Source organism: Phyllopteryx taeniolatus, chromosome 19 (genome assembly GCF_024500385.1).
Source record: "Phyllopteryx taeniolatus isolate TA_2022b chromosome 19, UOR_Ptae_1.2, whole genome shotgun sequence".
In the NCBI taxonomy this organism is placed as follows: Eukaryota; Metazoa; Chordata; class Actinopteri; order Syngnathiformes; family Syngnathidae; genus Phyllopteryx; species Phyllopteryx taeniolatus.
Window position 1 is genome coordinate 2,793,767 of NC_084520.1, and position 17,883 is coordinate 2,811,649.

The following is a 17,883-nucleotide window of genomic DNA, read 5'->3' on the forward strand; positions in this document are numbered from 1 at the left end:
GAGAATCAGTACAGTTTCCACCACTTAGCTTGGAATGAGGAATCCAGAATGATGTGATGTGACTGAAAAACCTTTTGAAAAAAACACTTATGGCGTTGTACGTGAGCTCCTTTAATTTTGTGGACAAAAAGCCCACAGAGGAACACATGCATCCTACTTACTGGTTGGATTATGAGTGAGCTGTCACTATCGTATCTTTTTAGAATCAATTATCCTATCTATATTTTGTTGAGTAATCCCATCCCTCCCCCAACAAATTCATCATCATCATGTTTTATGTGGATGTAGCCTTTGTCAAATGAAATGTCCAACTCCAGGTGCTCAAATGGGATCCAAATAATCAGCTTGCAAGTAAAGTACAGCTGATAGTTTATTTTAAAATTAATGTGCTTCACACTTTTCAGCTCAGATTCTAGTGCCTGCATTTCTCTTTCTCTGTACATCAGTGCATGATGTCCCTGTATGACTGCATTCTTCAACTGAATCGAAAACACTATATATACAGAGTATATGTTGATGTTGAAACTAACCAAGGCTCTATGATGAGGCACTTTTAAGCGTTTGGCTTGGCGCTATGTCTACTTTAAGGTAAATAAGACTGTGTCCCACGTATTTTAACAAAACACGACCAACCTTATTACTGTGTAGGGAGTAATACGCCTCTTAAGCCGTCTGAAGTGACAGAAAGTACTTCAAAATGCTTTGTACATTTTAGGTTTACTTTTTAATGTCATCCTCACACCCCGCTACATTAGTAGGAAGCAGGATTGTAATGTTTTCTTTTTTAAGCTGCGACAACTGTTCCCACATGGTTTAAGTCTATAACGCTCATAGAAAGTGGACTAGCACGAACAGTTAGAATGTAAACAAAATGCCAGTCGGTTCAAACAAGAAGTCACAACCATAACTCTAGCCAAGGCTCATGGAAGCTAGGAATACGTTTGATAAAACGCCGTTAAATAGGTCTGGTGCAGCCACAGCCTTGTCGGGCCCACTGCAAGGTATGGAAGTGGACATACTTGGAAATTAGTCGATTCATGGATCAAAAACCCTGTTGTGAATTTTTCCATTCAGCTCCTTATTAGAGAACAGCAAATTGTGCAAAAATTACTGAAACAATGAACAGTTGGACATGTGTATTCAAAAGTTTAGAGAAGGTCAAATTAAGTTAACCTGTAAAGTTTATATATAGTGCTTTAGGTTCATCTAGAAATTTCACCCAAAAGCAGAATATCCTTAACTATATGTGATGTACACATATTCACTTATGTACTATAAGTACCTACGTACTAAGGGTTGAACTGACTAGTCGACACATCGACTTTGCCACTCCACAATGATAGGTTAAGGTTCACTAATCACCAATCATGTTTTGGACACGGACACCTTGCTGAAATCAAAAGGTGGTGGGTTCGCGCAGCGATGCCTCAATATTTTACTAAAAATGAGACCGGCAGCAACAGTCACTTGCAAAATATGCAAGTCTGCCCTTAAATGTAACGAGCATAAGTGCAACGTACGCTGATCTAAAATGGAGTCCACAATTGTTAGCTGACGAGCAGCCTTAAATCCTCACATCACCTGTCAGCAAATTCACCAAACGCCCTCCTGTAGCAGGAAAAAGACAGACAATATACTGTAGTGTCTGCTTACACAATGAATAATACATAACACACAATACTCTTCTTACAATACTCTTCTTGATGTATTCTTGGAGACCTGTTGTTTCCTTCTGGACAGTGCTTGTGACCCCTCTCTTTCCACTTTCTGTACAGCCTCAGGATGCGGGACTTAGGGTGGAACTCTCCATGCATTGTAAGGAGCTTTCTTGTCTTGATGTCAGTGCCCTTGCTCCTTCTGTTTGTTCATCTTGCAACCAAGCATCTCTAGGATAACTGATACGGCTGCATATATCAGCCGTTTGGTTTCGGTGATGCTCTTGTTAGGGATGCTGAGAAGTACTGTGTTGATGTCATCCAGTAGGGATTCTGATCGTACCTCTTTAGCCTTGGCAAGCAGGAGGTAGCTGAGTTCCCCCAGGACTTCATGATCTTCTCTCTCAGGTCAATTGCTCTTGGATGGAGCTCTTCTGTTTATGGAGCTTGGAAATAAATCTTGATGTTGGGGTTGATGGTGAAATCACCCCGACAAGGACCTTGTGTCCTGAGTCCCCCTTGCCATAGCATCTTTGTACAGTATTGGGGCAAGTCAACGTTTGAATAGCTGCAAAAAATATATGAAGGTTTTGGAGTGTCCTCATCAAAGTCTGGGCTTGAATCCAATTTAAATCATGTGGCCTGACCTTAAAAAAGTCGTTAATACTTGAAAACCCTCCATTCATCCATTTTCTGTACCATCTATCCTCACTAGGGTCGCAGGCGTGCTGGAGCCTATCCCAGCTGACTCCGGGCAAGAGGTGGGGTACACCCTGAACTGGTCGCCAACCAATTCCAGGGCACTTAGACAAACAGCTATTCGTGCTCACATTCACACCTACGGGCAATTTGGAGTCTTCAATTAACCAACCATGCATGTTTTTGGGATGTGGGAGGAAGCCAGAGTAGGAGCCAGGCACGGGGAGAACATGCAAATGCCACTCAGGCAAGGCTGGATTTGGTCAGAACTCTGAGGCAGATGTGCAGACCAGTCAGCCACCGTGCCACCCATTAATATTGTCGCTGCATCAAAATTCTTGCAGCATTTGCACCTTTGCAAACATTCACAACTGTAAGTAAGTATTTTTGTTGAGTTTATCTTGTTTTATTTTATCTTATTTCTTGTTCAATTTATTTTCCATAAGTCTTGAGACTTATTGGGCTAATCTGAGCCCCAATCAAATTTTGTACCATATCATGTGTAAATTTGTGTTGGTATGACGAGGTCCTTGAGTCCTTAAAGGAAGAATGTCAGTGGTTCTTGCAATTTTTGATTTTTCTGTATACGGTCCTTGGTGGAAAAGGGCTACATCACAACTTGTGCTTTTTGTGAAATATGCCCAAATTAAAGAGGTAGGTCTCATGTTTAATGGGTGTGTGATGTGTGTGCAGGAAGAAGGACAAAAATACAGAACAGACAAGAATTAAATTACTACATAATTTATCAAACAAAAGCAATACCACATAGTAACATTACTGTGAAGTAGACTTGAAAAACTCAGGACTAGGCACAACAGGAGATTGGGCATAGACTGAAAATCAAAAGGAAGAGCAATCACGACAGACTAGGAAGTAAGAATTTCAAAAGCATATAGTTTGAAACAAATTTTTGTTGCAGGCCGTATTGTAGTTATGCTTTCCATCAGAGGGCCGTTATGACTGTGGCTCGCAAATACACAACTAATTGATGGAAAACTAGTTTCTAAATCAAAAGTCAAGGATAATAATTTGTTCAAGTGTTGTTCAATAACTGTAAAAAGGGTTTTATTAACAAAAAATGCGACAATATCTCATTATTTATTACATATCCATCCATCCATCATATGACAATTTTGCATTTTGGTTACCTATTTTAGCAAGAATCATGGAAGTTGACACACGTGATTTGCTTTCGCAGGCCACATAAAATGATGTGTGGAGTCAGATCAGGCCCCCAGGCCTTGAGTTTGACACCTGCAGTATATACCCAAACTTGAGGGCAGCCCAGCTCACCTGCAGCCATGCACATGAGAGAACACAAAGTCACAGAAAACACAAAGGAAACAAACCAAAACCCCACCAAAACAAAAGCTTGATCGAAGCTCATTTGAGAGAGTGATTCAAAATGTTTACATGCGATCTTCTTTCAGGTACCAGAGAAATGTCTCAGTCCCTCCCCAAGCAGAAGAAAAAGGCCCAGCAGTATAAAGGCCAAAAGAAAAGTGAGTAATCCTTCTTCGATAAACATTTTCTCTCACTCGTTTGCATCTTTTTCTTCTGCTTTGTATGCTTAGGTTTGGGTCATGTTTTAGGCAGAGGTGGGAAGTACTTGTTTGTCGTTACTATACGGAAGTAAGTTTTTCAGGTATCTGTACTTGAGTATTAAATTTTTCTGGCGAGTTTTTACTCTTTCCCCTTTTTAAACACAATTATGTTCACGTTGTACTCCTTACATTTGAAAAATGAGCTTGTTAATTGTAAAAGCTTCTAACGTGACGCGACATAAAAGCAGAACGCCAAAAAACCTGAAGTAAAGCGAGTCAAGTGCATTGATCATAGATAACGTAGATACGACACTTCCCATTGTTGCCGCGTGCCCACGGCAACGCTAAGCTAGTGGGGGCAAAGTGTCGGCGCATTCCATGTAGCTATGCTCGTGGGCACATGGTCGGAAAATAACAAGGATGCCTGCACATTCTGCTGCGTACGGTTGCACACACGTCATAAACTCACAACAAGGGAACTCCGAACTGGGAATAACTGTTCATACGTAAGAATATTTTTTGGGCCCTTTCCCCCCCCCCCAAAAGTGCCTGCAATGAATGAACCACATTAGTTTTGTAAGAAAGCTACCTTGTTGAAGTCTGGCTCACTGGCAGTAAATTGTCATGTTTGAGCATGAACATATAATATCTCAAACACATTTGCTCACTGTCAAAACTTCTTCTTTTCCTTTCTGCTTGTCCCGTTATGCGTGTCATCCTTTTCCATGTAAGCCTTTCTCCTGCATATTCCTCTCTAACACCAACTGCCTTCATGTCTTCCCTCACTACATCATCAACCTTCTTTGCTCTTCCTCTATCCAACCTGCTCACTCCTAGAGACCTCCAGCTCTGCTTCCTGTTGTCTCTTCAGTGCCACTGTCTCTAATCCGTACATCGTGGCTTTCCTCACCACTGTCTTATAAACTTTGGCCTTCATCCTAGCAGAGACTCTTCTGTCACACAACACACCTGACACCTTCCGCCACCCGTTCCAACCTACTTGGACCCGTTTCTTCACTTCCTTACCACACTCACCATTGCTCTGGACTGTTGACTGTTTAAAGTCCTCCACCCTTCCTATCTCTTCTCCCTGTAGCCTCACTCTTCCCCCGCCACCCCTCTCATTCATGCACATATATTCTGTCCTACTTAGACTAATCTTCATCCTTTCCAGTGCATGCCTTTCTAATTGTTCATCCACCTGCTCCCTGCTTTTACTGCAGATCACAATGTCGTCTGCAAACATCATGTTCCATGGGAATTCAAGTCTAACCTCATCTGTAAGCCTATCTATCACCACTGCAAACAAGGAACGGGGTCAGGGCTGATCCCTGATGCATTCCCACCTCCACCTTAAATTCCTCTGTCACACTTACAGCACACCTCATCACTGTTCTGCTGCCTCATACATGTCCTGTATTATTCTAACATACTTCTCTGCCACTCCAGACCTCTGCATGCAGTACTAAAGTTCCTCTCTGGGTACTCTGTCATACAACCCCAATTCCAATGAAGTTGGGACGTTGTGTTAAACATGAATAAAAACAGAATACAATGATTTGCAAATCATTTTCAACCTATATTTAATTGAATACACTACAAAGACAAGATATTTAATGTTCAAACTGATAAACTTTATTGTTTTTAGCAAATAATTATTAACTTTGTATTTTATGGCTGCAACGCGTTCTAAAAAAGCTGGGTCATGTTTACCAGTGTTACATCACCTTTTCTTTTAACAACATTCAATAAACGTTTGGGAACTGAGGAAACTAATTGTTGAAGCTTTGTAGGTGGAATTCGTTCCCATTCTTGCTTGATGTACAGCTTCAGCTGTTCAACAGTCCGGGGTCTCCGTTGCGCTACACATTTTCAATGGGAGACAGGTCTGGACTGCAGGCAAGCCAGTCTAGTACCCGCACTCTTTTACTACGAAGCCATGCTGTTGTAACACGTGCAGAATGCGGTTTGGCATTGTCTTTCTGAAATAAGCAGAGGCGTCCATGAAAAAGACGTTGCTTGGATGGCAGCATATGTTTCTCCAAAACCTGTATGTACCTTTCAGCATTAATGGTGCCTTCACAGATGTGTAAGTTACCCATGCCATTGGCACTAACACAGCCCCATACCATCACAGATGCTGGCTTTTGAACTTTGCGTCCATAACAGTCCGGAGATGGTTCTTTTCCTCGTTGGCCAGGAGGACACATCATCCACAATTTCCAAAAACAATTTAAAATGTGGACTCGTTGGACCACAGAACACTTTTCCACTTAGCATCAGTGCATCCTAGAAGAGAAGTCGGTGGCGTTTCTGGGTGTTGTTGATAAATGGCCTTTGCATAGTAGAGTTTCAAGTTCCACTTACGGATGTAGCGCCGAACTGTATTTACTGACATTGGTTTTCTGAAGTGTTCCTGAGCCCATGTGGTTATATCCTTTACACATTGATTTCGGTTTTTGATGCAGTGCCGCCTGAGGGATCGAAGGTCACAGGCATTCAATGTTGATTTTCGGCCCTGCCGCTTACATGCAGTGATTTCTCCAGATTCTCTGAACCTTGTAATGATATTATGGACTGTAGATTATGAAATCCCTAAATTCCTTGCAATTGTACGTTGAGGAACATTGTCCCTAAACTGTTCGACTATTTTCTCACGCACTTGTTCACAAAGAAGCGAACCTCGCCACATCTTTGCATGTGAATGACTGAGCAATTCAGGGAAGCTCTATTTTATACCCAATCATGCCACCCACCTGTTTCCAATTAGCCTGTTCACCTGTGGGATGTTCCAAACAGGTGTTTGATGAGCATTCCTCAACTTTTTCAGTCTTTTTTGCCACCTTTTTTGGAACATGTTGCAACCATAAAATTCCAAGTTAATGATTATTTACTAAAAACTATAAAGTTTATCTGTTATAACATTAAATATCTTGTCTTTGTAGTGTATTCAATTAAATATAGGTTGAACATGATTTGCAAACCATTGTATTCTGTTTTTATTTGTTTAATACAACGTCCCAACTTCACTGGAATTGGGGTTGTACATTTTCTCTAGATCTACAAAGACACTTCTTCTGACCTTCTCTGTACTTTTCCATTAACATCCTCAAGGCAAATAATGCATCTATGGTACTCTTTCTTGGCATAAAACCATACTGTTGCTCGCAAATACATCTGTCCTGAGTCTAGCCTCCACTACTCTTTCCCATAACTTGTGTGGCTCAACAACTTTATTCCTCTATAGTTCCCACAGCTCTGCACATCACCCTTGTTCTTAATAATGGGCACCAGCACACTTGGACCTTTCCTCAGGCATCTTCTTGCCTGCTAAAATTCTGTCGAACAAGCTGGTCAAAATGTCCACAGCCACTTCTCCAAGATGTCGCCATACCTCTGCAGGAATGTCATCACGACCAACTGCCTTTCCATTTTTCATCCTTTTTAATGCCTTTATGACTTCCCCGTTACTAAACCACATTCTTCCCTAACACTACCTTACAGTCAGTAACCTCCTTCAGATTACCTCTTCTGCACAAGATGTAATCCACCTGCGTGCTTCTACCTCCGCTCTTGTCGGTCACTTTATGTTCCTGCCTCTTCTTGAAAAAAGTGTTCACTCCATCCATTTCCATCCTTTTGGCAAAGTCTACCACCATCTGTCCCTCCAAGTTCCTTTCCTGGATGCCAAACTTACCCATCACCCCTGTTTCCTTAACCAAGATGTCCATTACAATCTGCACCAATCAAGACTCACTCGGTCTGGGATGCTCAGAACTACTCCGTCTAGCTCCTGCCAGAATTTCTCTTTCACCCCTAGGTCACAACCTACCTGTGCGGGCATGGCCACTAATCACATTATACCTAACACCCTCAATTTCACGTTTCAGCCTCAACACTCTCCAAGACATTCTGAGCTAACTTTTCCTTTAAAATTACCCCCACTCCATTTCTCTTCCCATCTACACCATGGTAAAATAATTTAAACCCAGCCCTAAACTTCTAACCTTACTGCCTTTCCACCTGCTCTCCTGGGCGCACAATATATCAACGTTTCTCCTAATCATCATGTCAACCAACTCCCGAGTTTTTCTGTCATAGTCCCAATATTCAAAGTCCCCACATTCGGTTCTAGGCTCTGTGCTTTTCTCTTCTCTTTCTGCCTAAGAACCCACTTTTTGCCTATGAACCCACTTTCACCACTGTCAAAACTAAACGGTAAAATAAACCAAACTGAAAAGAACCATAATCAGGTCATTTCCGGCTAATTTCAGTTACCCCCCAACACCCTCTGTTTGGCAGTGCCAGAAATATGTTGGGCAATGAGTACTTGGGCAATTTTTTTTTTTACAATTGTGCAAAAAGATGCAGAGTCCTCTAGCACTTAGAGCAGTTTGAATGACTAATATAGCAATAGTCCGGTGCAATGACTATTGTGCAAAGGGTGCCGAGACTTCAAGGAATGTATCCAGTTTAAAGTGACTAGTAGTGCGATAATATGGGACAATGTTGAGTGTGCAAATGTTGCAGATACTCCTCAGTCATTGTGCAAGTGGTGCAGATGCTACTCTGGCATGAGTGGCCAGTATTGGTCAACAACATATATGCAAATAGTGCAGCGTGGCGAGACTACTACAGTGAGTGCAAGAGTAATATATAATTGGCCCGACAGAAATGTGACAACAAACTCAAGACAAAAAAATTGGCAGCATGTTGCAATGCAATTGTAGGTTAGCTGTTTAAGAAGTTGATTGCAAGAGGGAAGAAGCTGTTGGAATGTCTGCTAGTTCTAGTTTGCATTGATCGGGAGCGCCAACCTGGAAGAGCCGGTGACCGGGATGTGGAGGGTCCGAGAGGATTTTGCACGCTCTTGTCTTAGTTCTGGCAGCGTGCAAGTCCTCAAGGGTGGGTAGCGGGGTACCGACAATCTTATCAGCAGTTTTGATTGTCCGTTGCAGTCGGAGTTTGTCCTTTTTTGTAGCAGCACCAAACCAGACTGTGATGAAAGAACAGAGGACTGACTCGATGACCGCTGTCTAGAACTGCCTCAGCAGCTCCTGTGCCAAGCCCATGCTTTCTCAGAAGCCGCAGGAAGTACATCCTCTACTGGGCCTTTTTGAGGACGGAGTTGATGTTGATCGCCCACTTCAGGTCCTGAGAGACTGTAATTCCCAGGAACTTGAAGGTCTCGACGGTTGACACAAGGCAGCTGGACAATGTGAGGGGCAGCTGTGGCGAAGGATGCCTTCTGAAGTCCACGATCATCTCTAGAGTCTTGAGCGTGTTCAGCTCACGGTTGTGTCGGCCGCACCACAGCTCCAGCCGCTCCACTTCCTGTCGATATGCAGACTCGTCACCGTCCTTGATGAGGCCGATGACAGTGGTGTCATCTCCAAACTTCAAGAGTTTGACAGCTGGGTGCGTTCAGGTGCAGTCATTCGTGTAGAGAGAGAAGAGCAGCAGAGAGAGGACACAAACTTGGGGCGCCCCAGTGCTGATGCTGCGTGTGGATGAGGTGGTCTCCCCCAGCCTCACCTCCTGTGTCCTGCCCGTCAGAAAGCTGTAAATCCACTGGCAGATGGCAGGTGAGACGCAAAGCTGGAGAAGCTTGGAGGAAAGGAGATCAGGGATGATGGTGTTGAACGCTGAGCTGAGCTGAAGTCCACGAAAAGGATCCTTGCGTAGGTCCCTGCACTGTTGAGGTGTTCTAGAATGACATGCAGTCCCGTGTTGACTGCATCATCCGCAGACCTGTTTGCTCGGTAGGCAAACTGCAGGGTGTCCAGCAGGGTACCTGTGACGCTCTTGAGGTGGTCCAACACGAGACGTTCAAAGGACTTCATGACCACAGATGTCAAGGCGACAGGCCTATAGTCATTTAGACCCGAGATTGTAGGTTTCTTGGGGACTGGAATGATGGTGGAGCGTTTGAAACAGGATGGTACTTCGCACAGTTCCAGAGATCTATTGAAAGTCTATGTGAAGACTGGAGCGAGCATAAGTATTCAGACCCTTTGCTTTGACACTCATATATTTAACTCGGGTGCTGTCCATTTCTTCTGATGATACTTGAGATGGTTCTACACCTTCATTGGAGTCCAGCAGTGTTTGATTATACTGATTGGACTTGATAAGGAAAGCCACACACCTGTCTGGGACAGCCAGAACCCTTCCTAGAGCTGGCCGTCCGGCCAAACTGAGCAATTGGGGGAGAAGAGCCTTGGTGAAAGAGGTAAAGAAGAACCCAAATATCACTTTGGCTGAGTTCCAGAGATCCAGTCAGGAGATGGGAGAAAGTTCTAGAAATTCAACCATCATTGCAGCCCTCCACCAGTTGGGGTTTTATGGCCTGACGAAAGCCTCTCCTCAGTGCAAGACACATGAAAGCCTGCATGGAGTTTGCTTAAAAAAAATTAAAAAAAAACACCTGAAGGACTCCAAGATGGTGAGAAATAAGATTCTCTGTTCTGATGAGCCCAAGATAGAACGTTTTGGCCTTAATTCTAAGCGGTATGTGTGGAGAGAAGCATGGTGGTGGCAGCATCATGCTGTGGGGTTGTTTTTCAGCTGCAGGGACAGTACAACTGGTTGTAATCGAAGGAAAGATGAATGCGGCCAAGTACAGAGATATCCTGTACGAAAACCTTCTCCAGAGTGCTCATTACCTCAGACTGGGCTGAAGGTTCACCTTCCAACAAGACATTGACCCTAAGCACACAGCTAAAATAACAAAGGAGTGGCTTCAGAACAACTCTGACTGTTCTTGAATGGCCCAGCCAGAGCCCTGACTTAAACCCAATTGAGCATCTCTGGAGAGACCTGAAAATGGCTGTCTACCAACGTTCACCCTCCATCCTGAGAGAACTGGAGGATCTGCAAGGAGGAATGGCAGAGGATCCCCAAATCCAGGTGTGAAAGACTTGCTGCATCATTCCAAAAAAGACTCATGGCTGTATTGGCTCAAAAGGGTGCTTCTAATAAATACTGAGCAACGGTCTGAATACTTATGGCTGTGTGATATTTTAGCTTTTCCTTTTTAATAAATATTCAAAAATTTCAACAATTCCGTTTTTTTCTGTCAATATAGGGTGCTGTGTGTACATTGAGGAAAAAAATAACTTAAATGATTTTAGCAAATGGCTGGAATATAACAAAGAGTGAAAAGTTTAAGGGGATCTTAATACTTTCCGTACCCACTGTAAGTCCATTAATATTTAGAAGAGCCTTCTTTTGCTGCAATAACTGGCTGTAGACACCCCCTATAGCCACAGGCAAGTCCCTGAAGTCTGGCAGGTGGTATTTTGGACCATTACTCCATACAAAACGCCTCCAGCTCATTCAGGTTTCTTGGCTTCCGTGCATAGACAGCCTGGTTCAAATCAATCCATACGTTTTCAATGATGTTAAGGTCTGGGGACTGGGATGGCCATTCCAGAACATTGTACTTGTGCCTCTGCATGAATTCCTTGGTGGATTTTGAACAGTGCTTAGGATCATTGTCCTGCTGAAAAATCCAACCTCGGCGTAGCTTCAACTTTGTGAAAGACATTTGTCTCTACAATCTGCTGATACTGAGAGGAATTCAAGCGGCCATCCACTTTAACAAGGTTTCCAGTACCTGTGCTAGCCACGCAACCCCACAACATGATGGACCCTCCACCAAATTTCACCGTAGGCAATAGGTTCTTCTCATGGAATTCAGTGTGTTTTTTTCGCCATTCCTACCTCCTCTTGTTCTGACCAAATAACATGATCTTAGTTTCATCTGACCACAGTATTTTTTTTTCCAAAATGCTTCTGGCAAAACCCTTCCAATGAGCTTTTCCTGGTGCAAAGTACGCTTGACTGTGGAGCGATGAACAACTACATCATCAGCAATCAGATGTGACCATTCTAAGCATCCTTCATCTGTGCCTTTCCTGTATTTGTTTCGGCCTACCACATCTTTCCTTCACAAGGACTGTTCCTGTAGCCTTCCATTTCTGCACAACATTTCTGACTGTGGAGACAAAGTCCAAACCTTTCAGATAACTTCTTGTACACCTCTCCTAATTCATAACAATGAATTATCTTTTTTTAGGTCAGTGGAGAGTTGTTTAGAGGCCCCCGTGTTGCCACTATTTCAGAAAGAATCAAGGACAAGCACAGTCAGCAACTACCTGTGTTATATACTTTTTAATGATTGGTTCCACCTGTCTTTGAAACTGACCATCTAACGAACTAATCAAAGCAATTTTGTGTTGCAGCCTGTCAGCTATAAATACCTACAGGTCTGGAAATGAATGTGAATAAAAAGGTTCCCAAACTTTTGCCCATCCCATTTTTTTTGCATTGTATTTTATTATAATGAAACTATGTAATGCTACTCCTAAGAGTTTCGGTCTGGAAAACGGTCAAATTTCTACATCTCTTTAGGAAAACATTTTTGCTGATATATATATATATATATATATTTATATTTATATATATATATATATATATATATATATTTATATATATATATATATATATATATATATATATATATATATTTATATATATATATATTTATATATATATATATATATTTATATATATATATATATATTTATATATATATATATATTTATATATATTTATATATATATATATATATATTTATATATATTTATATATATATATATATATATTTATATATATTTATATATATATATATATATTTATATATATATATATATATATATATATATATAACTTCTCAGTTTTTGTAGAAAAAAAAGAATGAAATTAGGGTCACATTAAATCAATCAAAATATGGTACTTTCAAAACGATATGTTAATCTTGAATACTTGGTTGGGAATCCCTTTGCTTTAATCACTGTCTCGATGTGCCATGGCATTGAGGCAATCAGCCTGTGGCATTGCCTGTGAGTTATGGAATCCCAGATTTCTTCTTTGTTTTTGGGTCTGGTGCCCCTCATTTTCCTCTTGATAATACCCCATAGATTCTTAATGGGGTTTAGATACGGCGAGTTGGCGAGCCAGTCAAACACTGTGATGGCATGGGCATCAAATCAGGTTTCGGTGCTTCTGGCGGCATGGACAAGGGCCAGGTCCTGCTGGAAGATGAAATCTGCATCTCCATACAGCTCCTCAGCCGAAGGAAGTCCTCTAAAATATTCTGGTAGACTGTTGCAGTGACCTTGGATTTAAGAAAGCAGATGTTACCAACACCTTCATTGGACAATGCACCCCAAATCATGACTTACTGTGGGTATTTCACACTGGACCTCAAGCGACTTGGGTTCTGTTCATCACCAGTCTTTCTCCAAACCCTTGGACCTTGGTTCCCAAATGAAAGGCACACTTTACTTTCATCGGAAAGGAGGACCTTGGACCACTGGCCAACAGTCCAGTCCTTCTCCTTGGCCCAGTTGAGATGCTTCCTACGTTGGCTCAGGCTCAGGAATGGCTCGAGGAACCCGATAGTTGTAGCCCATCTCCCGGATGCATCTGAATGTGGTGGTTTTTGAAGCTGTGACTCCCGCCTCATTCCACTTTCTGGATCTCTGTTAGATTCTTGAATCTTCTTTGTTTGATAATCCGCTTAAACCCACGGTCATCTCTTTTGCTGGTGCATCGTCTCCTGCCACATTTTGTCCTTCCACTAGACTTTCCATTGAGATGCTTGGTCACAGCACTCTGTGAACAGCCAGCCTCCTTAGCTAGGAACCTTTGTAGCTTACCCATCCTGTGGACGGTATCAATGATGGTCTTCTGGCCAGTTGGCAAGTCTGCAGTCTTCCCCATATTGAGCCCAACTGAGACAATTGAACCAAACTGAAGCAATTTAGTTGGGAAACCTGTGCAGGTGCTTTGAGTTTAGTAGATGATTAGTGTGTGACATTCAGTTTAAAACATTTATGGCCTGCAAAATTTTGTCTGATTTCTTCACAGTATTCTAATTTTTTTCATTCCTGATTTTGTGGGTTTTATGAGCTAGAAGGCCAAATTATGTAAAAATAAACAAATACAAAATACTTGAAATTGTTTAAATTGTGGGCCCTGAATCTATAATCTATGAAAATATAACTTTTTGAATGGAATTATGGAAATAAATGAACTTTTCCATGATATTAACATTTTTTGGAAAGGGTCTGTATATAGGAAGTCCTCGATTTACGAACGAGTTCCGTTCCTACGCTGGCGACGTAACACGAATTTCCGCGTAAGTCGGATTTCACCATTGAAGTCTAAATTTACGGCGAAATACTTCTGTTACGGGTGTTGTCCCACGTGATTGTGACAGCAAGCTCAGTGTGTGTGGGCGTGTGCATCGATGTGTGAGTGAGACGGGATTGCACAGGCGTCGTCCGGCGGGACTGCGAAGGAGGAAGGAGTGCGCGCCGGTACGAGTGTGTACAGTAGCAAGTGTCGTGACGGCAACCGGGGATGAATAGCGATTAACGGAGGACCAGTTGGCGTTGAATGTGCAGAGGAGCTAGTAAAGGCTTCGTGCCTTTATTGTTGCCGCCACCCAGCTCAGCTGTGCAACGAGAGAAGGGAGTTAACCCCTGCGTCTCCCTACCACGGTCAGGTGACCGTAGCAGGAAAGGTTAACACTTTGTATAAAGAAACTAAAATACATTAAAATAAAAAAATAAGATGCTGTACTTACCATTACTGCTGAGAGTGTGAAAAAAGGAGGGCGAAAAAGGCAAAGATACTCCCGCCGCACAAACACAGACAAGCACTATGTACTAGCTAAGCAGAAACACTATGGTGCTGGGACAAAATGGCGGACGAGGCACGGGCGTCATAAAGTCGAAATGTCGTAGCTCAAGTGCGTCGTAACTCGAGGACTTCCTATACATCCATTTTTCCATACCGCTTATCTTCACTAGAGTCCCCGGTGAACTGGAGTCTATCCCAGCTGACTCCATACAAAAGGCAGGGTACACCCTGAACTGGTCGCCAGCCAGTCGCAAGGCACATAAAAAAAACAACCATTCACACCAGTCGCAGTGCACATATAAAAAAACAACCATTCACACCTTGCAATTTAGAGTTCGCAATTAACCTACCGTGCATGTTTTTGGGATGTGGGAGGAAACCGGAGTACCTGGAGAAAACCCACGCAGGGACGAGGAGAACATCCAAAACTCACACAGGGGAGGTCGGATTTGAACCCGTGACCTCAGAACTGTGAGGCAGATGTGCTAACCAGTCTTCCACAGTGCTGCCAGTGACAATACAGTTTACATTACATTTTATAATATAAAATGATGCATTTAATAATTGGTGAATTAATTGCAACTAAATTAATTTAACAATCAAATTTTAGACTGAGTATTATTCTATTATTACAATAAATGGGCGACAGAAGTTAAAGTTGAAACCAGTTTACATACGCTAAATAAAAAGACATGCTTTTTTTCATTGTCTGACATGAAATCAGACTAAACTTTTCAATTAGGATTACTAAAATTATTTGTATTTGTGAAATGCCAGAATAATAAGAGAAGGATTTTTGGGGGCAATTTTTCATTACTTTCTTCAAAGTCAGAAGTTAACATTTTTCATTAGTATTTGCTACCATTGCCATCAAACTGCTTGACTTTGTATCCTTCCACAATCTTCTCACAGTAGTTGGCAGGAATTTTGGCCCCTTCTTGCTGACTGAACTGGTATAACTGAGCCATTTTTGCAGGCCACATTGCACGCACATGCCTTGTCAGCTCTGCCCATAAATTTTCAATAGGCTCGAGATCAGTGCTTTGCGATGGCCACTCCAAAATAGGGCTGAACGATTTCATCAAATTCACATCTATCAACCTTCTCTTTGGTCTTCCTTGAGCTCTCTTGCCTGGCAGCTCCATCCTCATCACCCTTCTACCAATATACTCACTATCTCTCCTCTGGACGTGTCCAAACTATCAAAGTCTGCACTCTCTAACTTTGTCTCCAAAACATCTAGCCATTCCAAGAGCTTCTTCCCTCTTGCCATTACATTGACTCTGCATCATTTGCACCACTGTAATTGTATCAGCATTACCACATTACTGATAACCTTTCAATGCTTAGTGACTCTCCCTAATTTGTTTTTATATTTTATGTCTCAAACGTTTTTTTTGTCAAAATGGCTGTCTGTTGTCATACTTGAGCGGCTCCAACTACCGGAGACAAATTCCTTGTGTGTTTTTGACATACTTGGCAAATAAAGTGTATTCTGGTTCTGTCGCTCTGATATGAGCTAATTTCTAATCCTATCCAACCTGGTCACTCCTGGAGAGAACCTCAACATCTTCATTTCCTCCAGCTCTGCTTCCTATTGTCTCTTCAGTGCCACTGTCTCTAATCCGTACATCATGGCTGGCCTCACCACTGTCTTTGCCCTTCGTCCTAGCAGAGACTCTTCTATCACATAACATACCTGACACTTTCCTCCACCCATTCCAAACTGCTTGGACCAGTTTCTTCACCTCCTCAGCACACTCCCCATTGCGCTAGACTGTTTACCCTAAGTATTTAAAGTCCTCCTCCACCCTTGCTATCGCTTCTCCCTGACCCGTAGTTTATTGAGCAAATATTCAGTACTTAAATGCTGTCAGTTACAATTTAGCATTAAACAGATTTACTGAGGTGTATTAATTTTAATTTTAAGCACTTTTTTGCTAATGTTGCCCTTGCTGTTACTTGTTGCACTGCCCTCTAAATGAGGTAATTTGTGACATTAAATATTCTCAACTTTTAAATTGTTGTAGCGTTCAAAAATGCTCCAAGTAGTTTACACATTGATGGGTTCTCCATAGTGTCAAACAGGAAATGTGTGCACCTGTCCAATCTTCTCTTTTTTCCAGGCATTTTGCATGTGACAGAACTGAGCTTTTCATACAGTATTACAGGAAAATCAAAAAGAGTAGTTCTTATATGATCGTTTCTCCACACCAAGCCAAAGCAGTTGTGATTGAATCTGCCCCGAAATTTATCCAGGCTTCCCACAAAGCTGATTGGATAAATTCTTAGCTCATTTCCCCACATTCTACAAGAAATTAGCTCTGAATCTGATCGGAAGGTCAAACATTTTATCTCAAAGTGTTGGTTCGATTCTTCATTGTACACTACTGTACTTTTGTTTTAATTAGTTACTGTCTTTAGAGCGTCAGCCTCACAGTTCTGATGACCCGGGTTCAATCCCCGGTCCCGCCTGTGTGGAGTTTGCATGTTCTCCCCATGCCTGCGTGGGTTTTCTCCAGGCACTCCGGTTTCCTCCCACATCCCAAAAACATGCATGAATTGGAGACTCTAAATTGCCCATAGGTGTGAATGTGAGTGCGGGATGGTTGTTTGTTTCTATGTGCCCTGCGATTGGCTGGCAACCAGTTCAGGGTGTACCCCGCCTCCTGCCCGATGACAGCTGGGATAGGCTCCAGCACGCCCGCGACCCTAGTGAGGACAAGCGGCTCAGAAAATGGATGGATGGCTGGATAGTTACTGTCTCGTTTTCATCAGGGAAAATTTGTCAACAAAATTAACACTCAAGTAAAGTTACTTTTTTGTAAAGGCTGTTTCAATATTGGCATTGAAGACTTTCATTTACCTAGCTGTAGTAACCAACAGCGTATCTGGTTACTTGGTTCTGGCATCTTGGTTCCAGTTCACCAGGATCTCATTCAAATAGGTATATCAATGACAGTGTCAGTAAATTGTGTTTCTTTCTCATTTGTAATGTTTATAACGTTGTCTCCTATAATATAGAATATAAACCATGAGACTTGTTACAGTTGGAAGTGATCTCGTGTGTAAGCCCCGGTAGCTGACCAGAGTTTGGCTTGATGTTTAGAGAGGAAGATTCCGGTTGGTCGGCGGCCCTTCAGTCAGACAGGCAGGAGGAGAAGCTTCTCAGGTGATGAAGAGCAGAGTCCACCCTTTTACCATGTCGAGGGGCCAACTCAGCTCCAACTCCGAACTCACCTCCACCAAACCCATAAATCAGGTAACATCAC

At 42.3% G+C, this 17,883-nt stretch overlaps 1 protein-coding gene across 2 annotated transcripts in view; it reads left to right on the top strand.

The window, feature by feature from the left end:
• mbtd1 (mbt domain containing 1) overlaps positions 1 to 17,883 on the top strand; it is an 88,763-nt gene that overhangs the window by 56,480 nt on the left and 14,400 nt on the right. For both annotated transcript variants that reach the window (XM_061756019.1, XM_061756020.1), the window contains exons 7-8: positions 3,785 to 3,856; positions 17,721 to 17,873. In XM_061756019.1, the coding sequence (XP_061612003.1) occupies positions 3,785 to 3,856; positions 17,721 to 17,873 (225 nt within the window). The remainder of the gene's footprint in view (positions 1 to 3,784; positions 3,857 to 17,720; positions 17,874 to 17,883) is intronic.